Source organism: Delphinus delphis, chromosome 8 (genome assembly GCF_949987515.2).
Source record: "Delphinus delphis chromosome 8, mDelDel1.2, whole genome shotgun sequence".
Classification (NCBI taxonomy): domain Eukaryota; kingdom Metazoa; phylum Chordata; class Mammalia; order Artiodactyla; family Delphinidae; genus Delphinus; species Delphinus delphis.
In genome coordinates, this window is record NC_082690.1 from 61,571,905 (window position 1) to 61,590,430 (window position 18,526).

An 18,526-nucleotide genomic window follows, 5' to 3' on the forward strand; every position below is an offset into this window, starting at 1 on the left:
ATGTAGCTTTAAAAAGTTTCAGTTCACTGATGTCCTAAAGTACATGAAACATAAATTGTTGCCTGGGTTCTTGAAGTAATTTGGAAATAAACAAACTGTGTTCAGCCACAGAAATACAACTGAGTGTCCACTGATTTCACATAAAAATGTGTCTGGAGAATATGGACTTTCTTGTAGAGGTAATTACAAGAAGACATAAGAACTTTGAGGGCAAGGTATTTTTTTCCAGAATAGACTTCAAAAAATTGGAAATAAAGTAGTAATAATAAAAAAGATATTTAAAACATTCAAAAAATACTGACTATAGGAAAAACCATCTTTTAAAAAATTGAAGTATGGTTGATTTACAATATTGTGTTAGTTTTTAGGTGTACAGCAAAGTGATGCAATTATATATATATCTATATGTATATATATATATTATATATATTTCCAGATTATTTTCCATTATGGGTTATTATAAGACATTGAATATAGTTCCCTGTGCTATACCATAAATCCTTGTTGCTTATCTATTTTATGTACAGTAGTTGTATCTGTTAATCTCATACTCCTAATTTATCCCCCCTCCCTTTCTCCTTTGGGGAGTGTAGCTTCAGGCAGGGGAAACCCAAGCCTCCTCATGCCCAAGGATGTTATTTTCTCAGTTAGATGGTCACTTATCATTCAGGTCTGAGGGACCATGAACGGTAACATACAGTGGCTACTGTTCCTCATTCTTCTACTCCAATACTGTCTTCCAGCCAGGTCTGGACTTATTTCTGAGGTTGAAATATGAACCATGGACTAGAACCCACTTGAGCGTCTCATGGACTTTCCCAGGGATAAGAGCAGCTGGAGCTCAGGAAGCTGGGGAGGAAGCAGAGAGAAAAAAATAATTCTGAATAGTCACTGTAAATTTAGATTTATTCTTTGTACAAAATGACAGTACTTAATATAGAAGACAAAACTGTAAATTTAATTTAGAAAAAAATTAATATATAGGTATGCTGGTGCATCCATTGGTACATCCATAGCTTGTTTCACAAATTTTTCATTTTGGGCCTCAAACAAGTAGGGAAATATTTTTATTGCATAAAAGCATTGATTGTCTTGTACTTATACTCACTGCAGTATTCCAACTATATACTGGGTGACATCTTAACACGAGAGCTTCTCCTTCAACTCTCTGGCTGTCCTTCAACTTAGGCGGTTGAACAAGAAATTATTGTTGAGCTTGAAAACTTGGATGGTGCCTTTCAAAGCTTTCAAGCAGATTTTTCAGACCTCCAAAGGAAGAGATATATTATCTATTCCTGTATATTCTCTCAAGGAGTAAAAATTGGCTGCAAAACAACCTGACATTGAAGTGGATGAAACTACAGCAATTTTCATAGTCACCATCTTTCTGAAACACATTTGTATTTATATCCAAGAAATGAGAGAAAACAGATACATCTAGTCCATACATCTGAAAGTCAACTTTATCAAATAGGATTTTCTGTACTTAGATTCCCTTAGTAGCCGGATAACACAGGTACACAAATATTAGGTCTCTGGTCACCTAAGCTGAGTAAATTGGAGAGAGAATGCACAAAGGAGGTGATTGTGATCTGAGCAGTGGCTGTGTGTTCCTGCTGTAAACAAGCAGGACACTATGGGCCTTCTGGGGACTGACCCACCCTCCCCCCACTTGTCCTTTGCCTATCTCTTGTTTGTAGAAAAACTTTATCCTCCTAGGCCTTCTCTGAGTTCCAAAGAATAAATTTAATCAGAGAAGTGAGAAAATTCAGAAACAAAAGCAAACAGTTAATAAGATAAAATAATAGTTTTGTCATTAAACAAAGTCAAGGACCTTAAGTTCCTTCTCAAGGGCTGTAAGATGATATGCTGAGCCATATCCTTTGAGTGATTTTGCAGATGCTACAACCCCCACCAGGTGGAAGAAGTTAACTGCATGCTAATCACAAGCATGTAGACCCCAGACCAGTTGGAACTAGAAGGTTGATGATGCTGACTCCCCATTACCTCACCACCAACCAATCAGAAGAAAGTCTATGAGGTGATCACTCACCATGCAACCCTCTACTGCACACTGTCTTTAAAAACCTTTCACTAGAAGCCATTGGGGAGTTTGGGTCTTTTGAGCATTTGCCACCTGGACTCCTTGTTTGGCACCTGCAATAAACACTGCACTTTCCTTTCCCCAAACCTGGTGTCAGTAGATTGGCTTTACTGAGTTTGGGCAAGCGGACCAAAGTTTGGTTCAGTAAGACTACCCTCTCCTTCATCTGCTGTTTGAGGCACATCTTGTTGTCTTTTGTCAATTGCAAAGCTCTCAGGCCTTAGTCCTTGTCTTTGAAATATTTATAGAAGTAGTTCTCCCTGCCCTCCTTAGAGAAGCCCAAGATTTCTAGACAGTGGGAATTCTTCCAAAGGCCAAAGCTTTGTCAGGTCATTGAGTCAAATGGTGATGTGATGGGAGGTTTTGGGAAGTAGAATGCTCTGCAGTAAACTGCTCAGCAGGTGAGGTATTATTCGCTGCTCCACTCAGTCTTAATGGATCATATGTGTGCTCCTCACAGGGTTATCTCTGTTCCTTGAACTAATCCAGGAAGAACAGGAGTCTCTCAGACTGGGCCAGGATCTCTGAATAGGGTCACAGAAGTCTGTTTAATACAGGCATCACATCTGAGATACAGATGAGTCCTCATAGCTCACATTTATAGTTCAGTTCATAACATTAATTAAGGTTGGACCAACACTCAGTAGAAATTTTCCATGCATCTTCTTGCTGAGCCCGTGATGGCAATAGGCAACTACTTATGGTCCTGGAGATCCTGGATGGGGACTTCTCTTTTGGTGATGATTTAACTTTGAAGACACAATAGATATTTTCTAAAATGATCCAGATAAACATTTTATTAAAAAATATCTGTCTGATAATTCCAATATTTAATTCATTTGTAGTTCTGTGCCTGTTACATTTTCCTCAATGATTTTGTTATTGATGATATTTCTTGAAATGCTTGGTAATATTTGATTGGGTGTGATTGCATAATAGACATTGTATGTGAAAAACTGCAGAGGTTATAGCTACTGTTCTTTCTCCAAAAATGCAGATCTTGCAGTGATTTACCATTTCTCAAAGATATATAAGCAGATGTACACAACCTTAACAGGAAAGGTAAAGAATGCTAGAGCAGGAATGGAACCTTACACACCTTGGGAAGAAATGAGAGAATCAAACCCCACTCAGAAGATTCAAGACTGCAAGTATCCCTTTGATGTCAATTCCAACTGTGAGGAGAGCATCTTCAACAGAATTGTGGAAGATCTGTGTGCCAGAGAGCAGGAGACCTGTCAGACTGTGCACTTGATCAATGTGGACACGGATGACACCCTGGAGGACACCACCCTTGGAGCTTTGATCATCTGTGAGCTCTGCCAACGCCTCCAGCATGCTGATGACCTAGAAGACCATCTGGCCCAGCTGCTCCTGGCAGTGGAGGGGAAAACTGGAAGGAGCTTTCTTCACATGGTCTGCTTCTACTGAAGATCTTGGGCTTCTTCAGCCATCAGAACTTGTGCCTGGAACTTTGAGCTAGTCTGTATTTTCTGTGAGAGGTGTCTTTAATGCTCTTTCCATTAAAATATCTTTGTACGATTTTTTTCAGGTACACCTGCCCAGGGAAGAAAATGGATGGGAAAAGCGTTTTATGGAAATTGGAACATGGACTACCAGTAGTCATAAAATCCCTTCCTATGTGGGAGACGATGCTCAAGGTACTTACCTTGGAAGAGACAATTCAGGGATCACATCACTCTGCAATGATGTTACCATCCAGGAACTCCATTTTCTAGATGAGCAAATTATGGCTGATCCTCCCAGTCTCCTCCCTTCACCTCTGTCCAAATTATACAGCACTATTTTGTGAACTGGCCTTCAAGGATTGGCTTAGCTTAGTGCTTCTCAATGCCTTTGAAACGTGATCCTCCCCTTAGGTCATGATTATAATTTGGGCTCTGAGACCTTAATTCTCTCCTTTAAAAATTTTATTTTATTTTATCTTTTTACACTATTCTTTACTGTTTAATTGAAGTATAGTTGATATACAATATTACATTAGTAATATTGTATATCAATATACAAAATGGGTACAGCAAGGTAATTCAAAATTTTATAGATTTTACTCCATTTAAAGTTATTACAAGATAATGTCTGTATTTCCCTGTGCTGTACAATATATCCTTGTTGCTTATCTATTTTATACCTAGTAGTTTGTGCCTTTTTATATATATATATATTTATATTAATATATATATATTTAATTGAAGTATAGTTGATTTACAATGTTATGTTAGTTTCAGTTGTAGAGCACAGTGATTCAGGTGTATATATGTGTATATATATGTACACATACATATATATACACACATATATATACATATATATATTCTTCCTCACATTCTTTTCCCTTATAGGTTATTACAAAATTATGAGAATAGTTCCCTGTGCTATACAGTAGGTCTCTTTTTTTTTCTTTTTTTTTTGCGGTAAGCGGGCCTCTCACTGCTGTGGTCTCTCCCGTTGCAGAGCACAGGCTCCGGATGCGCAGGCTCAGCGGCCATGGCTCACGGGCCCAGCCGCTCCGCGGCATGTGGGATCCTCCCAGACTGGGGCACGAACCCATGTCCCCTGCATCGGCAGGCGGACTCTCAACCACTGCACCACCAGGGAAGCCCTCTCTTCTATTCTTGAAACAGTGCTTTTTACAACTTCCCAGGGACTTCCAAGGTCCAGTCAAGTTGCAGAAACCTCTGCCTCGAGGCAGGTGCTCTTAAGCCTTGGTGTAATACACAATCATATGAGTGTTTCTAAAAAAGACAGATCTATGGGCTCCACTCCCAGAGATACTGATTGGGTGATCTGGGGTCAAAATTTGCATTAACACATTCCCAATTGATGTTGATGCTTCTGGTTTGGGGATTCCACTATGAGACTGAGTGTAAAAGACATCAGAAACCTGGTGGAGGCCACTGGAGTCTTTCGAGAATTATCATGAATTTAAGAAAATCAAAAGGAGGATGTGTGGTGTTCTTGTAACTCCTGAAACACTATCAGCAGGTATGTTTTCCAGAAGTCACTTTTTACACTGGTGAATCATTTTATGATTTTATGGACAAAACTGTATGTGCCTTCCTCTGATTTAACACAGTTACATTTGTAGAGTATCAATTGTATGAAAGAAATACACAAAACACTTTTAATTTTACATATAACTGAATTAAGTGTAAGCATGGAAATTTCAAACACATTTTCCACATGTATGTTCACAGGTCACTGGAGTGGTCGGTGACAAGCTTGGGAATAGTCTAGGTATTTTGTCTAATATCAATAGTAGTCCCATACACAGGTGAACAAACAGGGCTAACTAGAGATTTCAAAACGCTCCCAGTGGGTAACCATACCCTTGCAAAGAATTAGATTTTCAGTTCATTTAATCACCCGATTGTTCTGATGACTGGATTGAGTTCTCTGGTCAGAGCCCACTATCCAAACCCAGCCAATCAAGAGTTAACCCAATCAATCAATCAATCAATCAAGAGTTCTCCAGGCACCAAGGGTGGGTGGTGACTTCATATAAGCCTGGTCTCTGTTCTTTGACAGTACACTAGTTGGAAGAGCTGGATGGAGGCAGTCTTCTCCCTGGCTTCAGAGTCCCCTCAATCTCCAGCCGTCTGGCTGGAGTCCCGAGTGGCGACCACCATGCCCTCCTTCTCGCTCTGGGTGGCTGTGGTCTGTATGAGTAACATGAACAGGAGCGTGGAAGCCCACAGCATCCTCATGAAGAAAGGGTTCAGTGTCAAATCTTTTGGAGCTGGATCCCGTGTGAGGCTCCCAGGACCCACAGGCAACCTCTATGTCCTTTGCTCAGTCAACTGTGCAAACTAACAAAAGGAATGGAACTATAAATGACTATTTCAGTATAGAATGGTCCGACAGAGCCATACTTGAAGACATGGGAGAGCTGGTGGAGGCCACTTCAGTCCCTGGAGAATCATCATGAATTCAAGAAAATCAATAGGAGGATGTGTAGTGTTCTTGTAACTCCTGAAACACTGTCAGCAGGGATGTTTTCAAGGAGTCGCTTTTTACACTGGTGAATCATTTTATTACTTTATAGGCAAAACTATAGGAATCCTCCTGAGATTTGACACAATTACACTTCTAGAATATCAGCTGATGAAAGGAATATGAAACAACCCTTGTAATTTTATGTAAAATTGACTTAAGTGTGAGCTTGGAAGTTTCAAACACGTTTTTCACAGGCATGTTCTCAAGTCACTGGAGGGGCTGGTGACAAGTTTTGGAGGACTCTAGGTAATTTGCCTAATATCAATCGTAGGCCCATCCACAGGTGCACCAACAGGGCTAAGTGGAGATTTCAAGACACACCCACGGGGTAAGCATACCCTTGTGGAGATTTAGACATTCAGGTGATTTAACGACCGGATGGTTCTGATGACTGGATTGGGTTCTCTGGTCAGAGCCCACTATCCAAACCCAATCACTCAAGAGCTAAGCCAATCATCAATCAAGAATTCTCCTCCCACTGTGGGGAGGTGACTCCATATAAACCCGGTTTCCGTTGTTTGACACTAACACAGGTTGGGAGAGCTGGACCCAGCCGGTCATCCTTCTGGCTTCAGAGTTCCCTCGGCCCCTGAAGTCCACTCATCTGGCTGGGAGTCCCAAGGAGCTTCCATCATGCCCTCCTCTCCACTCAGGGTGGCTGTGGTCTGTATGAGTAACATGAACAGGAGCATGGAAGCCCACAGCGTCCTCATGAAGAAAGGGTTCAATGTCAAGTCTTTTGGAGTCGGATCCTGTGTGAGGCTCCCAGGACGTGCAGGTAACCTCCCCGTGGTTTATGATTTTTCCACCACGTATGAGCAAATGAGCAAGGACCGTCTCCGCAAAGATGGAGAACGCTATAGAAGCAATGGTGTCTTACACGTCTTGGGAAGAAATGAGAGAATCAAGCCTCACCCGGAAAGATTTCAAGAGTGCAGGGATCCCTTTGATGTCATCTTCACATGTCAGGAGAGCGTCTATGACAGGGTGGTGGCAGATCTGTGCACCCGAGAGCAGGAGACCTGTCAACCTGTTCACGTGATCAACGTGGACATAGACGACACCCTGGAGGACGCCACTCTTGGATCTCTGATCATCTGTGAGCTCTGCCAAGGTCTCCAGCAGGCAGATGACATGGAAAGCAGTCTGGCTGAGCTTCTCCTGGCAGCAGAGGGGAAAACAGGAAGGAGCTTTCTGCACACGGTCTGCTTCTACTGAAGATCTTGGCTGGTTTGAACTCCTTCCTCGGTAAGAACTTGTGCCTGGACTTTTGGGCTAGTTGGTATTTTCTGTGAGAAGTGTATTCAAAACTCTTTTTGCTAAAGGACATGTGTATGATTTTTTTTTTTCAGAGACACCCCAGCCAGGGAAGGAAGTGGGGAAAAGCATTTTATGGGAAATGGAACACGGACTACCACTAGGCATAAAACCCTTCCAACACTGGGGACAGCATTCGAGGTACTTTCCTTGGAAGAGACAATTCAGTGCTCACATAGTTCCGTGAGGAAGTGAACATCCAGGAACTCCACTTCCAGATGAGCAAACCATGGCCGATCCCCCGAGTCTCCCCCCTTCACCTTCTTCACATTATGTGGCACCAGTTAGTGTACTAGTCTTCAAGGGTTGGCTTAAAGAAGTATTTCTCAATTCTTCTGAAACATGGTCCTCCCCTCTGGTCTTGATTATAGTTTGAGCCCAAGATCTTGCTCTTCGCTGTGTGTTAGAATGTTTCAGGTCTGGGTCACTGACGCTAATAAAAAAATTTCATGCTATATGTAAGTTCTGAGTACATTTTCATTTATGCCTGGTTTTTCCTACCATGACTTTTCTCTTACAAACATCCTGCTTCCCTTGTGCTCTTGAAGCCCTGCTTGGAACGAATTCCCAGGGACTTCTAAGGTCCAGCCAAGGCTCAGGACCCTCTGCTTTGAGACAGCTGCTCTCATGCTTTGGTGCACATCACAATCACCTGAAGGGCTTCGTACATCCCAGATCTCCAGGCTCGACTCCCAGAGTTTCTGATTTGGTGGTCTGGGGTCCAAATTTGCCTTTGTCTCATATTCCAGGTTGATGTTAAGGCCCTGGGTCTTGGATTCACGCTTTGAGAAGACCGAGTGCGTTTACCGAGGTAGGACTCTTTTCAATGTGACAATCACTATAATTGACAGAGGCACAGGGACATAAAATCTGTGGCTTTCTAAATGGATGTTCATTCTGTACCATTTTGAAGTGACAGGACTGTCTCTCCTTCCTGTTTGGTGTCCCGTTCATGAGTTTTACCTCTATGACCTTTGCTCAGTCAACTGTGCAAACTAACAAAAGGAGTGGAACTATAAATGACTATTTCAGTATAGAATGGTCTGACAGAGCCATACTTGAAGACATGGGAGAGCCGGTGGAGGCCGCTCCAGTCCCTGGAGAATCATCATGAATTCAAGAAAATCAATAGGAGGATGTGTAGTGTTCTTGTAACTCCTGAAACACTGTCAGCAGGGATGTTTTCCAGGAGTCGCTTTTTACACTGGTGAATCATTTTATTACTTTATAGGCAAAACTATAGGAATCCTCCTGAGATTTGACACAATTACACTTCTAGAGTATCAGCTGATGAAAGGAATATGAAACAACTCTTGTAATTTTATGTAAAATTGACTTAAGTGTGAGCTTGGAAGTTTCAAACACGTTTTTCACAGGCATGTTCTCAAGTCACTGGAGGGGCTGGTGACAAGTTTTGGAGGAGTCTAGGTAATTTGCCTAATATCAATCGTAGGCCCATCCACAGGTGCACCAACAGGGCTAAGTGGAGATTTCAAGACACACCCATGGGGTAAGCATACCCTTGTGGAGATTTAGACATTCAGGTGATTTAACGACCGGATGGTTCTGATGACTGGATTGGGTTCTCTGGTCAGAGCCCACTATCCAAACCCAATCACTCAAGAGCTAAGCCAATCATCAATCAAGAATTCTCCTCCCACTGTGGGGAGGTGACTCCATGTAAACCCGGTTTCCGTTGTTTGACACTAACACAGGTTGGGAGAGCTGGACCCAGCTGGTCAACCTCCTGGCTTCAGAGTTCCCTTGACCCCTGAAGTCCACTCGTCTGGCTGGGAGTCCCAAGGAGCCTCCATAATGCCCTCCTCTCCACTCAGAGTGGCTGTGGTCTGTATGCGTAACATAAACAGGAGCATGGAAGCCCACAGCATCCTCAGGAAGAAAAGTTTCAGTGTCAGGTTTTTTGGAATGGGATCCCTCATGAGGTTCCCAAGACTGGCGCCCAAGGAACCAGTGGCTTATGACTTTTCAACTTCATGTAATATGATGCAGAAAGACCTTTCCTGTAAAGACCAAAAATACTACAAAGGGAATGGAGTCTTACACATCTTGAAAAGAAGTGACAGAATCAAGCCTCACCCAGAAAGATTTCAAGAGTGCAGAGATCCCTTTGATGTCATCTTCACCTGTGCGGAGAGAGTCTATAACAGGGTTGTGGCAGCTATGTGTGCCAGAGATCAGGAGACCTGGCAGCCTGTGCACGTGATCAATGTGGACATAGAGGACACCCTGGAATTAGCCACCCTTGGATCTCTGATCATCTGTGAGCTCTGCCAAGGTCTCCAGCAGGTGGAAGACATGGAAGGCAGTCTGGCTGAGTTGCTCCAGGCAGAGAAGGAGAAAACAGGAGGGAACTTTCTTCACACAGTCTGCTTCTGCTGAAGATCTTGGCTGATTTCAGCTCCTTTGCAGATAAGAACTTGTGCCTGGACTTTTGGGCTAGTGGTATCTTCTGTGAGAAGTGTCCTCAAAGCCCTGTCCACTAAGGCTGTCTCTATAATTTTTTTCAAGTACCCTTTTTTTCAACCCAGGGAAGGAAGTGGAGGAGAATATATTTCATGGGAAATGGAACATGGACCGCTAGTCGGCATCCAAAGCCTTCCAATTTGAGGGACAATGGTGTGGGTACTTGACTCAGAAGAAAGAATTCATGCCTCTCTCTCGCTTTGTCACAGCCCACCCTTCCCCCTCCCCATATCCTCAAGTCCGTTCTCTAGTAGGTCTGTGTCTTTATTCGTGTCTTACCCCTAGGTTCTTCATGACATTTTTTTTTCTTAAATTCCATATATATGTGTTAGGATACGGTATTCGTCTTTCTCTTTCTGACTTACTTCACTCTGTATGACAGACTCTAGGTCTATCCACCTCATTACGAATAGCTCAATTTCGTTTCTTTTTATGGCGGAGTAATATTCCATTGTATATATGTGCCACATCTTTTTTTTTTTTAAACATCTTTATTGGGGTATAATTGCTTTACAATGGTGTGTTAATTTCTGCTTTATAACAAAGTGAATCAGTTATACATATACATATGTTCCCATATCTCTTCCCTCTTGCATCTCTCTCCATCCCACCCTCCCCATCCCACCCCTCCAGGTGGTCACAAAGCACCAAGCTGATATCCCTGTGCTATGCGGCTGCTTCCCACTAGCTATCTACCTTACGTTTGGTAGTGTATATATGTCCATGCCTCTCTCTCGCTTTGTCACAGTTTACACTTCCCCCTCCCCATATCCTCAAGTCTGTTCTCCAGTAGGTCTGTGTCTTTATTCCTGTCTTACCCCTAGGTCCTTCATGACATTTTTTTCCTTAAATTCCATATATATGTGTTAGCATACGGTATTTGTCTTTCTCTTTCTGACTTACCTCACTCTGTATGACAGACTCTAGGTCTATCGACCTCATTACAAATAGCTCAATTTCGTTTCTTTTTATGGCTGAGTAATATTCCATTGTATATATGTGCCACATCTTCTTTATCCATTCATCCGATGATGGACGCTTAGGTTGTTTCCATCTCCGGGCTATTGTAAATAGAGCTGCAATGAACATTTTGGTACATGACTCTTTTTGAATTATGGTTTTCTCAGGGTATATGCCCAGGGTATATGCTGGGTCATATGGTAGTTCTATTTGTAGTTTTTTAAGGAACCTCCATACTGTTCTCCATAGTGGCTGTACCAATTCACATTCCCACCAGCAGTGCAAGAGTGTTCCCTTTTCTCCACACCCTCTCCAGCATTTATTGTTTCTAGATTTTTTGATGATGGCCATTCTGACTGGTGTGAGATGATGTCTCATTGTAGTTTTGATTTGCATTTCTCTAATGAGAGGCATGGACATATATACATGACCAAGCGTAAGGTAGATAGCTAATGCCAACTGTATTAGAAACTCAGGGTAGATAATGGGTGGCATTTATTACTAAAATCCTGGTATGATCTGTTTAATTAAATAGCTCATTAAATGAAATAAAACCTCTAATTTAAAGATAAGGTGTCTTTTCATTTGTGGTAGGGGATGCATATTACAAACGGATCCCCTTAGCTTCTTATTGTTCAAGCCATTTGAATTCCATGGAGAAAAGCATTCTTTCCTAAGGAGAATTTTCTTTATGTTTAAAACATTCATCGTTTTGAGTTTTGTGCTCCTCTGAAAGTGGATCCTTACTATTGGGAAGTAAAACACTCTTGGTTCTAATCAGCAGTGGCACCAAGTCCTGTGTGACATGCAGGAGAAAATAAAGGAGAGGTAGTTGGTTTGGTTGAATTAGGTTACTTGCTATGTCACAAAGTAGATGTCGACTTTCTTTACAGATTGTAGGCACATTGGAGCAAGGTTGGACCTGTTGGGACTAGTTTGTACAGTAATTCCTGAGGATAAGTGTGGACCCAGTTTTAGGGTGGTGGCTCTGGAGAGGTGGAGTAGATATGGGACCAGAAAGATATTGGAGTTGAAATTACAGGACTTGCTGAAGAGCAGAGAGAGGGAGGAATTTAGAAGCACTCTCAATTTTCTGGTTTTCACCATAGGTGACCAGGTGCACGTACATTCATGTGGCAGTGCTGGTGGTAGGGCGGTGAGGGTTTCTTTCCTGGTAGATTCAGTACCCTTTATGATCAGTCTCTCCTCTGATGGTTGGTAGAGGGTCAGGATAGGTGCCAGTAGGGGATAATCCATTGAGGCTATCATTCCATGTGATGGGAACACCAAATTGAAGTAGATTTTTAGGTAGTTTTGGGTGTTCTGAAGATAGAAATGTTTTGTCCAGTTGATATTATTTTTGCTGGAAAATCCATTTTGAGGAAAATTTAATATGTTGCTAATTGAGTTCCTATCTGTTTGGGCAAGTCAATGAAAATATGACAGATCTGTAAAATGTTGCAGGTGCTAAAATGTAGTGATTACAGTGATGAATTACAAAACATAAAGTGTATATAAAATAGATAACTAATAAGGACCTACTGTATAGCACAAGGAACTCTTTTCAACTCTGTAATGAGCTATATGGGAAAAGAATCTGAAAAAGAGTGGATATATATATGTATAACTGATAAACTTTGCTGTACAGTAGAAACTAATACAACATTGTAAATCAACTATATAGTCCAATAAAAATTAAAAATAATATAATACATTTACTTAAAAAAACAAAATATAAAGTGTATGTGAATAAGTGAAAAGGAATGGGACTGGATTAAATAGATGGTGGAACATTGTTTGTCTAAGAGCCCTTATAGGCCATAAACATATAAAAGAGATTGGAAAGTTAGAACTTTAATGTTGGTGAATTTACTGTTTCAGTTTTGATCTAGTGGTAGAGTTCTTGATGGAACTGTAGAAGTTGGTGTCTCTTGTAGAGTTAGAAAAATGCAGTTGAGGGACTTCCCAGGTAGCCCAGTGGTTGGGACTTCACCTTCCAAGGTAGGGGGTGGGGGTTCGATCCCTGGTCAGGGAGCTAAGATCCCACATGCCTTGCAGGAAAAAAGCCAAAAAATAAAACAGAAGCAAGATTGTAACCAATTCAGTAAAGACTTTTTAAAAAATGGTCCACATCACAAAAATCTTTAAAAAAAAAGATGCAGTTGAGGAAGACGTCAAAACCCTGAACATTGTGGGCATTGAGTGGGTAAACTTTTGGTTGCTGGAGTTGCTAAGAATGAGAGCAGAAGGTGAGTTAAAGGTCACCTGGGAGGCTGCCTGGGCCCATGTTTCCTCCCGAACCCGTGCAGCACCGGGGGCTTCCTTGTGCGGAGAGTCGGAGACAGATTAGAAGGGGTGATTGGAACCCAGAGATCATTTACGTGGAGCTGTAGATGTTACCCACAGTGTTTAGCCAGGATTGCGAACTACTGGCTGTCTTCGGGTCTTACTCATGGTGAGTGCAGTCCCAGGATGCCGAATCCTGATCTTCATCATTGGACAGTCCTTTTACCAGTATCTTAGGATGCTCTTCATTGTGGCAAGTTCTTTCCAGCTTCAGATCCACCAAAATTGAGTCAGAATTTGGACCAGAAAGCTGCTAAATTCTCTGTGGTCCTCTGGGTGCTACATTAAAAAAAATCATTGGGTGGGGAGGATGGGGCTAGATCAGGTGTTAGTTAAATATGGTGGGAGAACAGTTGCCGTGTGGTCTGAACACCACTGATGTTGGTAGTTTTGCTAAATGGAGGGGAAGTTATGCTTGTAAATTGTAATTGTAGCTAACAGTAATATCGTTCTGTCTAACCATGAGGAATGAGAAATAAAGATTCAGATGTGCTGCTGGAAATACAGCAGTTTCTTGAGTAGACAGACATGGTTCCAGTTAAGACACAGAGGCAAATGGAATATTTAGAAGGTTGTTGAAGATGAAATGGCAGCATTTAGATGCAAATTGCTGTAAGATATGAATATACGTATAACTAGAAAGGTTAGGTATGCCAAGGATGGCTTTGTGACTGTGACTGGGCACATGGACACAGCTGCAGGTGTGTCTGATCAAGTTTTATTACTTAACCTGGGTGATGTTTGCCTTATAAGAATTTGTTAAGCCATTCATTTGTTTTGTTTTGTTTTCTGTATTTGTGTGTTTACAATAACAATTTTAAAAAGTCCAAAAATGACAGAAATACTTTATAATCCAAGAAGCAATAACCTCACAATATAAGTGTGTCAGTAGCTTCATTTGTAATTATTTTATTTCAGTTCCCTCACTTCCCAAGTCCAATCTACCCTGGTGTTGCTTCTTGATTATATATTCACCTTCTGACTGTTGTTCCTACATTCACTTCACTGTAGATCCACTGGGCAGAGGATATAATACTTCCATCTCACTCCATTGGCCAAAGCATGTCATGAGGCCATCACAGATGCAAGAGAGTGGAGAATAGACTGTAGCTCATGATGGAGGAGTTGTCTTGTGTGGACAGCAGAGGGAAGAATTATTGCCATCCATTTGTTCAGATAGTTCCACTCGACAAACTGTCAGATTGACAAATGTTCAATGACTTGACAATATAGTCTACAGGCAAGTCTGTGAGGAAAAAGTTACTTTCATACATTGCTGTTAGTAATGAAAGATAGTGTAGCCTCTCAAAGGGAATCTATCCACATAGGACAAAACTACAAATGCATTTACCTCTTGACCAAGGTAACCCTACTTGTGGAAATAGACAATCAGATCTTTCAATAGAATTATCCAACTGGAGAAGAGACAGAAAATACAGAAAAATCAAGAGACTTTCAAGTACTGATGCAACAATGTCAAAAGGTCTAACATATGTGTTGTTGTTGGGATGTCGAAATGAAATGAGAGAAGGGGACAGAAAAATGTTTTGTAGAAATAATTGCTGAGTATATCCAAATGTGGTAAAAACAATAAATTTACAGAGTCGAAAATCTCTGAGAACTTCAAGGACTTTAAAAACAAAGAAAGCTATGTGTAGGCCTCTGCAGATCAAACTGAAAATTAAGATAAAGTGAACAATCTTGAATGCAGTTAAAGGAGTTAGTTAGGCAAATGAAATAGAGACATGTCTAAGGCATCGAGACCCACACGTCTCCTACTAACTGCTAAGCTTGTACAATTCTATACCCTTAGACAACAGAGGTAAACATCAGTATTCATGACTCTGGAATTTGAAACTCATGTGAGTTTCATTAATTGTTTTCATGAAGAATAAAACTTTAAAAACCATGAGTCCATATTAATTGTAGGTATTTATATTCCTGTTGTATTACAATAGGCCTGAAGCAAGGCTGGTTTACATGGTAGATGATTTATGTGTCAGATTATCTGGAGATGAAAAAGAGAGAAAAGGAGTGGAAGTGAGGAAGATGTGAAGTGGTCTTAGAGACCCAGCCCATTTAGGAAGAAGGTGAGGCTCTTGGAGACAGTTCTGTCCCTGGAGCCCTGGTGTAAGTGCTTTCCCTCAAGGGCTCTCGTGACAGAGGATAAACAGCCCAAATCCTGCAACAAGGTAAATTTCCTCTCCAATTGAACGGCTGTTCCTGAAGACTCAGTCTAAGGCTGATAAATGAATTATACACCTGCAGATGGAGTTGGTTCAAGGACGAAGGTAAGTGCTGGGAAGGTGTTATGTCCCAGACACGCCAGAGGGTACAGGACGCTTGGAGGCTGTTAATATGTGTGGAATGATAGTGACCAGAGACACAAATCCGGTTGGTTCTAGCAGAAGTGGAGGGTGAGGTCTGGGGAGGGAGGTGAGAATACATGGTCTATCTGATGTTCCTGAAAGTTAGTAATAAGGAGTCATCATCCAAAAAAATAACTGGTGCCCAATAAGTGGACCGGGCATTAAAAGATGGAGATACTGACTTAGACTGCAGATATGTCTTGGCAAATATTAGAGGAGCCCTGAGAATGTCTGGGATCTGTGCTGGGGTTCCTAAAGCAGGGTGTGGAAAGAGGAGACCTCCAGGCCCTCTTAGGCAGATGTGAGAAGAAAACATGAGACAGGAGACATTTGAAAGGGGATTTCTAGGATGAACATGTATTACACCAAAGTCGCTCTATCAGGAGACCAAACAGGCAAATACCCCTGAGTTCCCTGGCTTCCATTTTTCAGTGAAAAAACCCCCAAAAAACAAACAGCACTTCCCTTTTACTCTTTTTCTCCAAACACACACCCATCCTCAGCTTCTGTCATCTCCTCCCTTCTCAAGCCCCTCTCTGTGTTGAATTGTGTCTTTCTGGCTTTTTCCTTCTCACAGAGTAGCCCTATACTCTCCAGAGACAGTTCACTGTATCAAGGCCAGTGACTAGGCTCTCTTGACCAGTAACTGTAATTGTAGAACAGTTTCTTCCATCACTGGGAGGATGGTTATAGGAGCTGATTTTCTTCCGCTCAAAGAAAAAACAGAGGCACAAAGAGAGGTAACCTGGGATGGAAGATAAACTATTAATGAGCCTAAGACATAACTTATACTGAGATAGATATTCTGAGATACCCATCAACAGAAAGAATCAACATTTATCTCCAATATTCTAAAACCACCTGCTTAAAGTTTGCTTCACTCTCAAACTTAAGCCCCTAGGATCCTGGAAGTTTCCCATTTTTTTCTGCATCTGGATTAATGAATGAATGAATGTACACTAAGAACCAAATGACAATATTTCTGCCTGCAGAAAAATCTTCCAATGTCATCCCCATCCCCTTCCAGCACTAATGCCTTATTTTCCAATTTCAGTCATTTCTAAACGTAGTTCCTAAGATGTGAGCATGAGCAGTGTGTCACCTCAGGCACTCAGGCCCTGTCAGTGTTACTCCTTAACCTTTGTCTACTGAATCCCTTCACAAGTGTGCAAATTGTATGTGGTGAATTCAGAGAGATTTTAAATCTCATTTCCATTAGTTAGGCTAAATCTGCCTGTATGACCCCACATGCTGCTTTCTTCAGTATTCCCTGTGCATAGCCACCTGGATCTGAATGAACACTGTTCATAAATGGTATACTTCAATTTGAATACCTATGTTTTCCATATTACTTTGTTCTCTTTTCATTCTCTTTATGATAAACCATCCACCACAAGGTGAAGTTCAAGTTTATATTCAAGAAACCTCTTGTTACAGCCTTCACAGGTACATATAATGACTTCCTTTGAATATTAATAAGCCTCTGTTGGTAGGAGAAATATATACAATGATATGTTTTGTTTGATTATCTGGAGATATGCATATCTTTTAATTAGACTGTCACTCATTGAAGCAGAGAACATACCCTATTGACCTTTTATGTTTCTTATTATTTGCATGTTCAAAGAAGATGGAGAGTGTGAGATATGCCAAAAGGATATTCCAGGAAAATCTGGATTTTTCATCTCTGTGAGTATGAGGTGATGTCCCTGGTGGTCTCCATGGGTATGTTTCCTTAAACCACACTGGTGTCAGTCACACAGTCTTCCACTTGCTGGGCATCCCTGGCCTAGAGGACCAGCACATGTGGATTTCCATCCCTTTCTTCTTTTCGTACGTCATTGCCCTATCTGGGAACAGCCTTCTCATATTCATTATTGTGACAAAACACAGCCTCCATGAACCCATGTACCTCTTCCTCTGCATGCTGGCTGGGGCAGACTTTGTCCTCTCCACATGCGTAGTACCTCAGGCCTTGGCCATCTTCTGGTTCTGTGCTGGGGACATCTCCTTGAATCGCTGCATCACACAGTTCTTCATTACACACAGCACTTTCATGTCTGAGTCAGGGACCTTGGTGGTGTGGTATTTGACTGCTACATTGCCATATGCTTCTACCCACTGAGATACACCACTATTCTCACACACACTGATCGGGCAAATTGGTGTTACCATCTTTCTGAGAAGTTATTGCATGATTTTCCCCATGATATTTCTTCTGAAAAGACTGACTTTCTGCCAAAGTAATATAATTCCAGACACCTGTTGTGAACACATCGGCTTGGCCAAATATGCTTGTAATGACATACGGGTAAACATCTGGTATGGACTCTCTGTTATAATGTCAACAGTGGTCTTAAATGTCCTATTAATTTTCGTTTCCTACACGCTTATTCTCCATGCTGTCTTCCACGTGCCTTCCCAAGATGCTTGTCACAAGGTTCTCAACACGTGTGGCTCTCATGTCTGCATCATCATCCTCTTTTATGGGCCTGCGATCATCACAACGCTTACTCAGCAGTTTGGAAGCCAGGTTCCACCTCATATCCACATCTTGTTGGATAATGTGTGCATTCTGGCTCCACCTATGCTGAATCCCATCACTTATGGGATCAAGATCGAGCAAATTCGAGAGCAGGTAGCTCACATATTTTTTCCAATGCAGAAATAACTTTGGAGGAGGAACAGCGTTTTCAACATCTCTAGCTATCCATGATGTGAACTATGGAACTGGTGGATATAAATGCTAGTGGTAAACTAACACACTACGTAATAGTTTAGTGAATTGTTTCTGTAGAATGTTCACCAGGTAGGTACTGAACTTCCAGTTTCTACTATCAAAGCAGTACAGTGAACAATGTCGTGTTTGACTGAGTAAGCTCCATCCTGCACAGAGTATGTGGCTAGAAGTAGGACTTCCCAAAGTCTTACA

At 41.6% G+C, this 18,526-nt stretch overlaps 3 protein-coding genes across 3 annotated transcripts; all 3 read left to right on the forward strand.

The window, feature by feature from the left end:
- Positions 1-6,745: 6,745 nt before the first annotated feature.
- LOC132429077 (RNA polymerase II subunit A C-terminal domain phosphatase SSU72 like protein 3-like) lies at positions 6,746-7,877 on the forward strand. Its single transcript, XM_060017282.1, has 2 exons — positions 6,746-7,366; positions 7,471-7,877. The coding sequence occupies exon 1, from the start codon at positions 6,752-6,754 to the stop codon at positions 7,334-7,336; it is 585 nt and encodes a 194-aa protein (XP_059873265.1). The 5' UTR covers positions 6,746-6,751; the 3' UTR covers positions 7,337-7,366; positions 7,471-7,877.
- Positions 7,878-9,247: 1,370 nt separating this feature from the next.
- LOC132430255 (RNA polymerase II subunit A C-terminal domain phosphatase SSU72 like protein 3-like) lies at positions 9,248-9,835 on the forward strand. Its single transcript, XM_060019666.1, has one exon. The coding sequence runs from the start codon at positions 9,251-9,253 to the stop codon at positions 9,833-9,835; it is 585 nt and encodes a 194-aa protein (XP_059875649.1). The 5' UTR covers positions 9,248-9,250.
- A 3,166-nt stretch (positions 9,836-13,001) lies between these two features.
- LOC132430256 (olfactory receptor 52B4-like) lies at positions 13,002-18,265 on the forward strand. The gene is given in 4 exon segments (XM_060019667.2): positions 13,002-13,128; positions 17,295-17,675; positions 17,678-17,738; positions 17,740-18,265. Coding segments are annotated over 4 exon segments (1,095 nt in total).
- Positions 18,266-18,526: the final 261 nt, after the last annotated feature.